At 49.1% G+C, this 13,688-nt stretch overlaps 1 protein-coding gene across 2 annotated transcripts in view; it reads left to right on the top strand.

Moving 5' to 3' along the window:
- The window catches only part of SRP72 (signal recognition particle 72), a 46,477-nt gene that overhangs the window by 19,306 nt on the left and 13,483 nt on the right, over positions 1-13,688 (top strand). For both annotated transcript variants that reach the window (XM_045018740.1, XM_045018741.1), the window contains exons 6-9: positions 6,951-6,982; positions 7,634-7,758; positions 7,851-7,908; positions 12,784-12,915. In XM_045018740.1, coding sequence (XP_044874675.1) covers positions 6,951-6,982; positions 7,634-7,758; positions 7,851-7,908; positions 12,784-12,915 — 347 coding nt within the window. The remainder of the gene's footprint in view (positions 1-6,950; positions 6,983-7,633; positions 7,759-7,850; positions 7,909-12,783; positions 12,916-13,688) is intronic.

Genomic DNA, 13,688 nt, shown 5'->3' with positions numbered 1-13,688 from the left:
GGGTGTCGTTCAAGTGGAGGAGATTACATTGCCTTCCACTCCGGATACCTTTGAGGCCGCTAGAGGGCTCATCGAAATGACGGCCCTGGTACCTCCGGCCCCAGCACCGGCCCCAGCCCGAGTTCCGGTACCATCCAAGGGCAAGCCGGCGATGTTCGGACTGTCAGTCCCTAGACCAGCATCTCCATGCCTCTCGGAGTCCCGGCGTCATTCCAAGTCTGACTCATGTCACCGGTTAGACTCCCGGCACTGGTCTCGCAGCCCCAATCCTCAGAGCTGTTCCTGCCCGAGGTCGCAGTTGACTCTGGAATGTGGTCCCACTCAAGGTCTGGGTCTTGCTCAGCGACCTCTCGGCACTGTTCGGACTGTCGCCACACGGAACATCAATCTCCGAGTCGATTGTCGCCGTGGCACCAGTCCACGGCCCGCTACTGCTCTTCCTCGCGGCACCGCTTTTCATCGCGGCACCGCTCTCGATGGTGATCAGCCTCCAGGCGCCGATCACCACATGACCCTTGGCTACCAAGGGGCTCAGTGCCCCCTTTACTCCACTCACACACCGCCCCTCCTTGGCCGTCATGGTCCCAATCCCCCTGTGGCAGTTCGGGGAGAGCTTCAGGGGCTTCGGACATTCCCCGGTCGGGCCTGGGAAGCCTCGGACAAGACCCCCCCAGTGCCCAGTTGGCAGCCTCAGTGGCAATTCTGGACCCCCTGGGCATATAACCGGGCCCAAGATGCCCCCCGGGGGCCTGGACGTTGTCACGCTCAGACACTCGTCCTCCTGAGGCAACCCTCAGCCGCCCTCCTCCAGACTTGGACCAACCCGCGGAGTCAGCACCCTTGGTAGGGGCTACCCCGGGGGCCCAAGAGGCTGTCTCCGCCCCGGCTCTCCCAGTGGAGTCGTCTTCGTCCTCCTCTGATGAGGCTGTGGCTGGCACGTCCATGTCTGGTCCACCTCCAGTGGACTTTGGGGTCCTCCATGAACTGCTTCGGCACGTGGCCCTTCATATGAACCTCCAAGTTGAGGAGGTTGTGGAGGAGGAGGACCCTATGATGGACATTTTAGGCCCTGGAGGACCTTTCAGGGTGGCCTTCCCCATGAACGAGACTATTCAAAGTAATGCCAAGTCTCTCTGGCAAACCCCTGCCTCTGTCCCTCCCACAGCCAAGGGGGTAGAAAGGAAATACTTTGTTCCCACCAGGGGTTATGAGTACCTTTTCACTCACCCCACCCCATGCTTGCTTGTGGTGGATGTGGTTAACACCAGAGAAAGGCAGGGCCAGCAAGGGCCTGTGCCCAAATCAAACGGGGGAGGGATAGCTCAGTGGTTTGATCATCAGCCTGCTAAACCCAGGGTTGTGAGTTCAGTCCTTGAGGGGGCCATTTAGGGATCTGGGGCAAAAATCTGTCTGGGGATTGGTCCTGCTTTGAGCAGGGGTTGGACTAGATGATCTCAAGGTCCCTTCCAACCCTGGTATTTTATGGCTCTATAAGGATGCTAAACGCCTGGACCTTTTTGTGAGAGAGGTTTATTCTACTGGGGGTCTCTCGCTTAGGATCGCTAACCAGTTGGCGATCCTCAGTAGATACAACTTTAACTCTTCGGTCCTTAAATTCCAAGATCTTCTCCCAGTGGAGGCCCGTACGGAACTTGGAGCCATTGCTGAGGAAAGTAAATTGGTGGCCCGGACCTCCCTCCAGGGTTCCATCGATGCTGTGGACGCGGCTGCGCGCACTCTGGCTTCTGGCATTGCCATGCGACGCAATGCCTGGGTGCAATCCTCGGGTCTCCCTCCGGAGGTCCAAAGCACCATCCAAGATCTCCCCTTTGATGGTCAGGGCTTGTTTGTGGAGCAAATCGATTCCCGCTTGCGTACCTTAAAGGACACAAGAAACACTATCAAATCTTTAGGTATGCATACGCCGGCTAACCAACGAAAGCCATTTAAACCCCAGACCACACAGCAGCGTGCCTTCCCGCCTAGACCGAGGCAGGATTTTCCTCGTTGGAGAAACAGATATTCCTGATATAGACCGTCTCGTCCCTCCCCCACTGGACAGGGTCAAGGACAGTCTAAGCCTCCCCTGGGCCCTAAGCGCCCGTTTTGAAGGTGTGCCCGAGGATGGACTACCAGCTCTCATCCCGTTTCTGAACCGTCTATCCCATTTCTACCATGCCTGGTCCCATATTACCTCAGACCGTTGGGTCCTCCGCATGGTGTGGACGGGATATTCTATCCATTTCCGCTCCATCCCAGCCTCCTTTCCCATCCCTCTTCAGGGACCCTTCTCACGAGCAACTCCTCATCCAGGAGGTACAATCCCTCCTTGCCCTAGGGGCCGTCGAGGAAGTGCCTCAGGAGCTCAGGGGCAAGGGTTTCTACTCCCGTTATTTCCTTGTCCCCAATGCAAAGGTAGGCCTACGGCCCATTCTGGACCTCGGGGAGCTCAACAGGCACATCATCAACCTGAAGTTTCGTATGGTCTCCTTAGCCACTATCATTCCCTCGCTGGATCCGGTAGACTGGTATGCCGCCCTCGATATGAAAGACGCGTACTTTCACATTTCGATTATTCCGCCTCACAGACGTTTCCTTCGCTTCATGGTGAGCAACATGCAATATCAGTTCATGGCCCTTCCGTTCGGCCTGTGCACAGCCCCTCGTGTCTTTACCAAGTGCATGGTGGTTGTGGCAGCCTTCCTTCGCCGTCACCGCATGCACGTCTTCCCATACCTCGATGACTGGCTTATATGGGGTCGGTCTCATCAACATGTCCAGTCTCAGATACAGTTGGCCACGGACACGTTCACTCAACTGGGCTTCATGCTGAACGTCAGCAAATCTGTCCTATCACCTACTCAAACAATAGCGTTTATAGATGCAAACCAGGCGAGAGTTTTTCTTCTGGAGGCACGGCACTTGGCTATGGCAAGCAAAATTACCAGCCTCTGCAAATTTCCCATCACCACAGCAAGACAGTGCCTCAGGTTGCTGGGTCACATGGCATCCTGTACCTACGTGGTACAACACGCCAGGCTGAGGCTCAGGCCTCTACAGACGTGGTTGGCGTCTGCCTATCGACTGGGATGCAACAGCCTGGAAATGGTCCTCACGGTCCCGAAGCGCACACTTGGCTCCCTCCAATGGTGGCTGGATCCTCAGGTGGTGGGTGCCAGGGTCCCGTTCCATCCCCCTCAACCCACCTTGACCCTAGTCACAGACGTGTCTGCCCTGGGATGGGGGCCCCACCTTGGGAGCCTGACAATGCAGGGCTTATAGCACGAAAGCGACCTGTCGTTGCACATCATTATCAAAGAGCTCAGGGCGATTTGCCTTGCGTGCCAACCCTTCCTTCCTCACTTACAAGGGCCCTGCGTAGCAGTCCTAACGGACAACACCACGGCCATGTTCTACCTGAACAAGCAAGGCGGAGCCCGGTCATCGCCGCTCTGCCAAGAAGTCCTCCTTCTGTGGGACTTCTGCTTAGCCCACTCCACGCTTCAGGCCTCGTACCTGCCGGGTGTCCAGAACATACTGGCAGACAGCTTGAGCAGGCGTTTTCTCACACACGAGTGCTCGATACGCCCGGACGTCATTTACTCTGTTTACTGCATTTGGGTGTTTCCCCAAGTCGACTTTTTCGCTTCACAGACCGATAGGAAGTGCCCAACCTTCTGCTCCTGTTGGGGTCACAGCCCGGGCTTGATAGCAGACGCCTTTCAGATCACGTGGTCCAGCCAGTTGCTTTATGCCTTTGCCCCCCCCCCATTCCCACTCATTCACAAGGTGCTCCTCAGAGTCCGCCGGGACAGGGCGGATGTCATACTGGCAGCCCCCGCCTGGCTGTGCCAGTGTTGGTACCCAATCCTGCTGGACTTCTCAGTTCGAGCTCCCATATGCATTCCTCTCGACCCCGACCTCATCTCCCAGAACCACGGTCGTCTCCTGCACCCGGACCTTCCTCCAACGAAGCCGCCTGTGCCTGCGTGGGGCCTTAATCTGGTCCTCTCCTGCCTTATGGGCCCTTCCTTTGAGCTGCTGGCCACCTGTTCACTTCTCTGTCTCTCCTGGAAGGTCGCCTTCCTAGTGGTCATCGCTTCCGCCCACCGGGGTGTCCGAACTACAGGCTCTTACCTGTGATCCACCCTATACTTATCAAGCTGGCTTTAAGATTAAGCTTGATAAGTTTATGGAGGGAATGGTTTGATAGGATAACGTGATTTAGTCAATAGGTCAATAACGTGCCGCCACTGGTAATTAGTACCGAGGGTCAATGTTGGGATATTGAAAGTCTTTTTCCTGAGTGTCTGGCTGGAGAGTCTTGCCCGCATGCTCGGGGTTCAGCTGATCGCCATATTTGGGGTCGGGAAGGAATTTTCCTCCAGGGTAGATTGGCAGTGGCCCTGGAGGTTTTTCGCCTTCCTCCGCAGCATGGGGCAGGGGTCGCTTGCTGGAGGATTATCTGCTACTTGAAGTCTTTAAATCAGGATTTGGGGACTTCATCATCTGAGTCAAGGGAGAGAATTATTTCAGGAGTAGGTGGGTCAGCTTTTGTGGCCTGCATCTTGTGGGAGGTCAGACTAGATGATCATAATGGTCCCTTCTGATCTTAAGTTCTATGATTCTATACCATTTTTCATAAAGATACAGTTCAACTAAGGCCTCACCCGGCCTTTCTGCCAAAAGTGGTGTCCTGCTTCCATGTACTCCAAACCGCATGTTGACCTTTGGGAACAGCATCTCTATTTTCTGGATGTTAGAAGGGTACTCGCTTTCCATATAGACAGAACAAAGTCCTTCCATAAAACAACCTAGTTATTTGTCGCCATCGCGGAGCGGATGAAAGGCGCTCCGGTTTCCTCTCAGTGAATATCTTTGTGGATCACTGGTTGTATTTGCGGTTGCTACAACTTGGCAAATGTCCCTCCGCCTGCTGTCACGGCTCACTCCACGAGGGCTCAGGCGTCATCAGCTGCTTTTCTGGCGCACATTCCGCTCCAGGAAATCTGTAGAGCCACCATGTGGTCCTCCGTTCGCACCTTCATGTCCCACTATGCCATCGTTCAGCGCACTCGGGACGATGCGGCCTTTGGCAGAGCGATCCTCCGATCCGCAGTTCCTTGACTCCAACCCCACTTCTAAGGTAAGGCTTGGGAGTCACCTAACTGGAATGGATATGAGCAATCACTTGAAGAATTAAAAACAGTTACTTACCTTTCTGTAAGTGTTGTTCTTCGAGATGATGTGTTGCTCATATCTATTCCATTCCCCCCCACCTTCCCCTCTGTCGGAGTAGCTGGCAAGAAGGAACTGAAAGGGGGTCGGGCCGGCAGGTTCTTATATGGATCGCCATATTGGCGCCACTTCAGGGGACTCCCCAGCTGGCCGACGGGTAGCTGCTAGGGAAAAAGTTTCCGACTTCTGTGCACGCGGCGCACACACACCTAACTGGAATAGATATGAACAACACATCTTGAAGAACAACAGTTACAGAAAGGTAAGTAACCATTTTTCACTTTGCCCATGTTAAAAAATAAACAAACAATGCTTACAGCAGTTTCATTGAGAAGTTCTAGCATGTCCCAGCAACAGAGCAAGGATTCAGTACTTGGCAAAGTGGTTGCCCTGGTGTCATGGATGTGCCTTATGTCATCCCAAGCTATACATGGCTGAAAATCTCAATTCTCACAGGCTTACTAGAGGCTTGTTAGTTTTACAGCAAAATTTGTTGAAGATTCTGTCTGTGAGCAACCAATTGAGGAAGGGGGCTGAGTTAAGCTTGCACAGGCAACCTTAATTCTGGCCTTTCATGACTTTGGAGTGCTTGACTTTGCAACCTTCATGTACTTCTAATGTAATTTTTTGGTTCAATATCTAATCTATAATGTTACTGTGGAATCAGGAGTGCTAGTTGTGTACATTCCTATGTAGTAATTTTTCTTTTTTATGATCTAATTGTGGAACATAATGGGAACCCTTCAGATGTGTTTGCTGTTGGATACCATGGTAATAAATAACACAGTTCAGTCTTGACCTTAGGCCTGGTGTACAATGTGGGGGGTGGGAGTGAGCTAAGTCAGTCTAAGTTACACAACTTCAGCTACAAAAATAGTGTAGCTGAAATGGATGTATTTCACTGCGGTAAATCGACTGCTGACGCCCCCCCCCCCTCGACTCCGCCTACGCTTCTTGCTCCGGTGGAGTACCTGAGTTGACGGGAGAGCGCTCGGCGTTTGATTTATTGTGTATTCACTAGACGTGATAAATTGACCCCCATTGGATCAGTCACTCCGGAGGTAAGTGTAGACATGCCCTTAGCTACAGTTGTGTGGAGCTAGACAAACTGCAGGCCCTTCCTAGTTAATCCAGGCGCTGAGACAGTAATCTTTAGGGAAACACAGAGCTTCACTGCTTTTATCACACTGCAAAACTGCTTACTGAGCAGTAGGTGAGAGAGAAGAGTAGACTCGGGATGAAAGTGGGATGAAAACCAGAAGGGACTAGTGAGGCATCACTGCACGAAGGAGAGGGACAAAATCTACATCAGTCTTTTAAGTCTGGGTAAGGTCATATGAGTGGCAAGTAGTTATGGTGCAGAGAGCTATTTCATGAACAATCATAAACTAGTTTTAAAGAAAATGAACAGGGGAAGGAGAGAAACAAGTGAAAACTTGAGTACTCAAAAAGAGTTCTGGAGGAGCAATGTCTCCTGCATTCTTGACTTATTTAAAAATTTCACTGTAGATCTTATCTCTCTCCCACATGCACCCAGTCATTTCCTTACTTTCTTGCATTAAAAAGTACCTGTGAAACTTTGTAAAAGCTTCACTTAGTATCAACAATGGCACATGATATAAACAAACATTCCTGCCATCATCCTGTTCTGTGCTTTCCTGTAGGTAAGAATTAACCCTTTCTAAATTTGTTTTTCAAATTATTTTCTCTAGATCTGTGTCGCCAGTCGCTTTCAGAAGACTCTGTAAGTTGTTGCTGTTACTCTGAATAATGTGCATTTTACACTGAAGTATTTCAAAGCAGTGCCCCAGGGATTAGCCATGTGATCACTTGTTAAATTGCTATGCAATATCATACCCAGCAAGAGTGACCAATCTGCCTAAATTCATGTTCACAATACCGCTCCTGAGGTGTGAGCTGTCCTTCTGCCTATTGCTGAAATGTAAATTCTTGGGGACGGACTGTCTCCTGCCTTGCCCCTTCTGCAGTCCCTTTTACACCAGTGCAATGTGGGTGTACTCCTACCACATCAGAGGATGGGTGGTACACCCACTGCAGAGGTGCTGAGGCTGTGGTGAATCAGGCCCACCATTTTTGTTTCATATCCAGCACACTTTGGTGTGTCTGTAGGGTGGAAGCAGACTGCACATACATGGGTTGGGAGGGTAATTTCTATGGTTAAAGGTAGTGCTGCCTTTTGCCCCTATTTTTTGGTTTAAGGCGTGAATGTGTGTAATCGCGTCTTTTGAAGATTTGCTCTTCTAGTGGTGGGGATTGTGACTGATGGTTTTGCCCAAGATCTACAGAAAAAGGAACAGGTCCTCTGCCAAACGCTGAAGCCAGGGAGCACAGGAAGGGGTAAGATTCACTTTGTTTTGTCTGAATTTTCCTTCAGGATGTAACTGAGGAAGACATCGAGGCTGAGTTGGCCATTATTCACGGTCAGATGGCCTATATCATGCAATTACAGGGGCGTACAGAGGATGCTCTCCAGCTTTACAATCAAATCATCAAATTAAAGTAAGTGCTTCATTCAAACAAGCTCTCATCATTCTACATGTGACAAGGCTGCTGTCTAATAGCTGTGCCTTTCATTCTCATTTGTTCTGCAGGCCGACAGATGTGGGATTGATTGCTGTAATTGCAAATAACATCATCACTATTAACAAGGTATAGAATTGCCCATCCTCTTTCTAAAGCATTTTTGCAAAGAAATGAGAATGAACTGAGAACTCACCATATGCACAAGCTCCCATTGGCTTTGAGGGGGGGTTCTATGTGCAGAAGGATTGCAGAGTTGCATCTCTCTTTGAAATAAGTACTTGCTTTCAAGTGGAAGAATCACTTTAGCATGAGAGGTCTATTTATAGTGTTGCTGTTTGTGCTATTACACTGGTATTTCCATTATATTTTTATCCTTATAGGCCCCAGTCCTACAAACACAGATTGAATTTATCTATGTGCAGGATCATTTTTGCAATCAAATGGGTCCCACTGGAGCCAATCACACTGCTTGCATGACTAGAGTTACATATGTGCCTAGGAATTTGCAGGATCCGGGTTTTAGAAGACTGGAGCTTCCAGACTAAGGGTGTGTGTATGTGTGAGAGAGAGAATTTTTTTCTGGTACAGAATTGAGGGAGTTGGGGAAATGGAAAGATACTGGATTTAGGTGTGTTGTGCTTGTGCTTCATTAACTTCTAAAGTGCATTGTGCAAGCTATTAGTGCACATTGCGGACATGAGGCTTTTGTGCTGTCTTCAAAACCTGATGGATTACTACAGTGAAATTTACATCAAGTGCCCAGCCACAACAGTATTTTTATACGTGAAAAAACTATACAAATAGCATAACGGAGGAGACATTTCTTATCTAGTCTCACTCTACCTCTGCAAGCATTGGACTCAAGATCCTGAAATATTTGCAGAGCCACAAGAAGAACTGAATGAATAGGGAGCATGATGGTTTCATGGAGGACAGATTGCTGTGGGACACACAGAGGACCAATTCAAGGTTGGTGGTGATGGCTTCAGACAGGGGGCACCGATTCTAGGACCAAGAAACTGGTTGGTATTGCATTGTAATACAGGTTTGGGATGAAGAGTAGTGGCTGCAGAACTTTCAGATGCGCAAGGCCAAATTTCTGGATCTGTGCACTGAGTTCACCCCAGCTCTCCATCGCAGGGACACCAAAATGAAAGCTGCAATGACAGTGGAGAAGCGAGTAGTGATTGTACTGTGGAAACTTGCAATGCCAGATCGCTACTGGTCAGTCGGGAATGATTTGGATCCAGGAAATGCACCCTGAGGGCCGTTGTGATGCAAGCGTGCAGCTCCATTATTCACCTCCTGCTACACAGGACGGTGACTCTAGGCAATGCACAGGACATGGTTGATGGATTTGCAGCAGTGAGGTTCCTGAATTGTGGTGGGGCGATAGACAACACGCATATACCCATTTTGGCACTAGCCCACCTTGCCACTGAGTACATCAATAGAAAGGGCTACTTTTCTGTGGTTATGGAAGCATTGGTCGATCACTGGGGATGCTTCACTGACATCAATGTTGGCTGATCAGGGAAGGTGCAGAACACTTGCATCTTTAAGAACACAGAACTGTTCAGAAAACTACAAGCAGGGACTTCTTTCCTGGTAGGTGGAATACCACAGGGAATGTTGAAATATCACTAATGATCCTGGGCGACCCAGCCTCCCCCTTACTCCCCTGGCCAATGAAGCTGTGCACTGGCCACCTTGACAGCACCAAGGGAACAGTTCAACAGCAGGTGCAGAATGACAGTTGAATGACAGAATGATTGATTGAAGGGCTGCTGGCGTTGTGTACTCAGAAGACTGGATCTCAGTGAGAAGACTATCCCAATGGTTATAGCTGCCTGCTGTGTCCTGCATGATATATGTGAAGCAAAGAGGGAAACGTTTTTGCCAGGGTGGATGGTGGAGGTGGAGTGACTGTCTGCTGAGTTTGAACAGCTGGCTACAAGGGCTATTAGATAAGCTCAGTGTGGAGCTGTGCGGTTCAATGAGATTTTGAAAGACCATTTTAATAGTGAACCCGAGTAGTAGGGGGAGTAGGGGTGTACTCTTGTGGCCTAGTAGGAATCCTATGGTGATTGCTGTAATGTTGCTAATGTACCTATGAATTTTAATTGGGACTGAATCTATGAGTTGTGTGACATTATGCAGTAACAGGAAATTGGTGGGTTTGCGGGGGGGAAGGATAGCTCAGTGGTTTGAGCATTGGCCTGCTAAACCCAGGGTTGTGAGTTCAATCCTTGAGGGGGCCACTTAGGGATGTGGGGCAAAAATCAGTACTTGATCCTGCTAGTGAAGGCAGGGGGCTGGACTCAATGACCTTTCAAGGTCCCTTCCAGTTCTAGGAGATAGGTATGTCTTCAATTATTATTATAATTATTATTTTTAAATTGTTGAGCATGTGGTTGTATGTGTTGTGAAATAATTATGTTCAAAATAATTTTATTCTGCAACAGAACAAAATCAGTGCAAAAATCCCCCATGCAATTTTAAACCAAATACATTAAAAACCTAACAAAAACTTTAAAAAATAAGAGAACAGAACTTATGAGGGGGAAAAGAACATGCACATCCATTTCAGCTACACGTACACCAACCGTGGCTTTCACAGGCCTGTGTCTGTGAAGCTGCGGTTGTCTTCAGTGTCCCCCCAGCCTAGGTGGAGTGGTAGGGGTAGTACAGTGACCCCGATGCCACGTGGAATGTTGGGGGGAGGTTAATGAGATGCTCCCGCTATTGAGTTTGCAATGGGCTGCAGAGGGAGGCGAGCCCAGGCTTGTTGAACCTGCAGGTCCAGCAGAGTCTGCAGCATCTGTGTTTGCTGTCTGAGAAGCTCCATTATGTCCTGGTGCCTCTCCCTCTCCTTTTCCTTCTGGGACTCCTGGGCCTGTCTCCTCTCCACTCTTCCCTTCTCCAGGCTGTCCGCAGTGTTCATCCTCCAGGCCCTGTGCTTGTGGTCCGATGCAGCGCTGGCTTGCAGGGTCGCATTGAACGTGTTATCCCGAGTCCTCTTCTTTCTCGATGGAGGATTCACAAGACATCCCGGTGCATGTAAACAGGCTGCTCCACTTGGCCCCCTTGGCCTAACTCTTGAGGGGAATGAAAAGCAGATGACAACTCTACCTCTCTTGGTTGTACCACTGCCTCTTCTAGCACGAGTAAAGTAATGAAAAGTCAACAGCTGTGTCCTGCCATTTTGGGGGTGCCATCCCTGTAATGGAAGAGTTATCTACATAACTACCCGAGGTTCCTTCCCCTGCATCAGGCTCACCGGTGCGCCACTGGTGGGACTGGCTGGACGGCAGTGGAGTCAAAAGCAGGTCCTGGCTTGCTGTGCAGGTGGATCCCACTGGTCGCGTGACCCCATACTACTACTCCTCCTTCCTCACCCACCACCACCACCTCCTCGCCGTTCAGAGGATGGCATGTAGCTCTTTGTAAAAGTGACAGGTCTGCGGCTCAGCCCTGCATTGACTGTTGGCCTCGCTGGCCTGCTTTCACCTGGCGCTGCTGCTGTCCCTTTCGTACCCCTTCTGCCTCCCCCCAGCAATCTGCTCCTAGAGATCCATGTTTCTATGGCTGGATTGGAGCTGTGTCTGCGCAGCCACTTCTCCCCACCAGCCCAGGAGAGCCAATATCTCCTGTCTGCTCCACTTTATGGAGTGTGTCATCGGCCTGGTCAGCTGGGCAGCTCCACTCAACAGTGGAGAGCTGCTAAGTGTGCTCACCGAGCCAGGCAATCAGAAAAAGGAATTTCAAAAATTCGCCAGGCTTTAAAGGGGAGGGGCTTCTGGTCTCCATGACCCCTGCGCAGTGGATTTCACAATGGTAACCAGCACGGTCAGTGTGGAGCACTGGGACAGATGCTGGAGGACAGTTAGGATCACTTTAACTAACGCAGAGTCTACATTTGCATTGCGTCGACTTAAGTACATCGATTATGGGTCTCCCCTCCTCAGGCTGAGGTGTTACTGTGTTGGCATAACGGGATGATTTAATTGGTGGGAGACCAATTTGAGTGTAGACACATGCACAACTAAGTCAGTGTAGACCAGGCCTTAGTTACATATCACAGCTCCAGTTTACACTTGGTTCACATTTGGGAAGTGCTCTTCACAGCCATAAGCGCTAGAGGCCTGATTTCTTTTTAAATGAAAACTCTGGAACATGAGAGAGTCTCCAGGGGAAACTATTGACTCTCATAACGCTCTTTTGTGTATGTATCTCACGGGAAGTCACATAAATACCTAAATAGTCACAACCCTTTGAGAATGTTGCATTGGTTAATTTGTGTTTTTATTGTCAAGCAAGTGAACTCTTCTTGTAATAAGAAACCAGTGAGAACTACAAAGTCAGTCTTGCAAGTGAACAAACAAGCATAAGCAGTTATCAAGGTCTTGTTTCTTTCCCAGGAGGTCTAGCAAGGCTTTGCTCTAGGAAGCAAATGCTATTTCTATAAGTCAGGATTTGGCTAGTTATATACTTTTACTATGTTTTTATGGTGGAGAATAATGAGGAGAGACTCAGACTATGTGGCCCAGAGGGAAGGGTGCTGACTTAGGAGACCCAGGTTCTGTCCCTGCTCTACCACAAACTCCTTTTGTGACCTTAGGCAAATGTGTGCCTCAGTTCCCCATCTGTACAATGGGGATGACAACATGGCCCTATCTCTCACAGGGGTGTTGAGAATAAAGACAATAAAGGTGGTGAGGTGCTCAGGTAGCACCATAATGGAGGTTATATAGATGCTTAGTCACACTATGCTCTCCTATCTTATTCCCCTCCCAGTCACCGTGCCTCATTGGCTCCTTTCTTGTGTTCTTTATGCTGCCCGGTGCTGGCAAATAAGGCAGAAACACATGCCTGTGGGTGTTCCTTGCCCGTTCTGCATGTGGTGTGGGGAAGGATGAAGTCAGTTTGGGGGCCCAGATAGAGATCACCATTTAATGAAGGTAGTGGAACTTGGCTTGATCTCGGTTTTGTTTCCTACAGGACCAAAATGTCTTTGACTCAAAGAAAAAGGTGAAATTGACCAATGCAGAAGGCGTGGAGCACAAACTCTCCAAGAAACAGCTCCAGGCCATCGAATTCAACAAAGCTTTACTGGCTATGTACACCAATCAGGTAGAGAACTGTCCTGTGTCTGCTAGGTACAGATTTACAACCAGTCACAAGAGTTTGAGCAGAAATGTAAATCCAGTTGATCTAGTCAGATCTCCATAGACTGTTCTTTCCCCCTCAAAATAGTCAGGATGTTGTCCAGAGATGGAGTGAATTTTAAATGCTAGATTTTTTTCAAAAGTGCTCAGCACCCAGCAGCTCCTATTGAGAATAATCTTTTTCCTGAGGCCTTTTGATAATCTGGCCAATTCATTTAGGTGCCTAAATTGGAGATGAGCATTTAAAAAATAAAAATCTGGCCCATAATGTTTAATACCTATCAGAAAAACTTCATGTGACTATCCTGGTAAATGTGTTGTTTATTAAAATAGTATTAACTGGGTATGTGCAGATTGAGAAGAAATTGTGCATTGCTCTATATGAGGAAATGTGCATACTGCTGTTCTTGTTAACAAGGACCAATAATGTCCATTGCCAAAACAAAAACACGGGAATAATGGATTTGGTACTAATATCGGGGTCCATGAGCTCAGTGGTTTGGATGGGTGAGCTTTATAGAAGTCTAAATAACTAACAAAAATACTGTCTGGTTTCTAGACCACAGAGAGCTACCTGTGCAGGCACTTCATGGGGTTGCACACTGGCTGCTGATGGCAGCTTTCAGTGTGACCCTGTCATGAGGGAGATTGAGGCACTCTAGCAAGAAATAAATGCCTGGAGCTGCGTGTGTGCAGAAACTGAGATTTATCCTTTGTCTGTTACAGAATCTGGCAGAA

This window comes from Mauremys mutica, chromosome 5 (assembly GCF_020497125.1).
Source record: "Mauremys mutica isolate MM-2020 ecotype Southern chromosome 5, ASM2049712v1, whole genome shotgun sequence".
Lineage (NCBI taxonomy): Eukaryota > Metazoa > Chordata > Testudines > Geoemydidae > Mauremys > Mauremys mutica.
The sequence above is the reverse complement of the archived record's forward strand: the minus strand, read 5'-3'. Positions and strand labels throughout refer to the sequence as shown.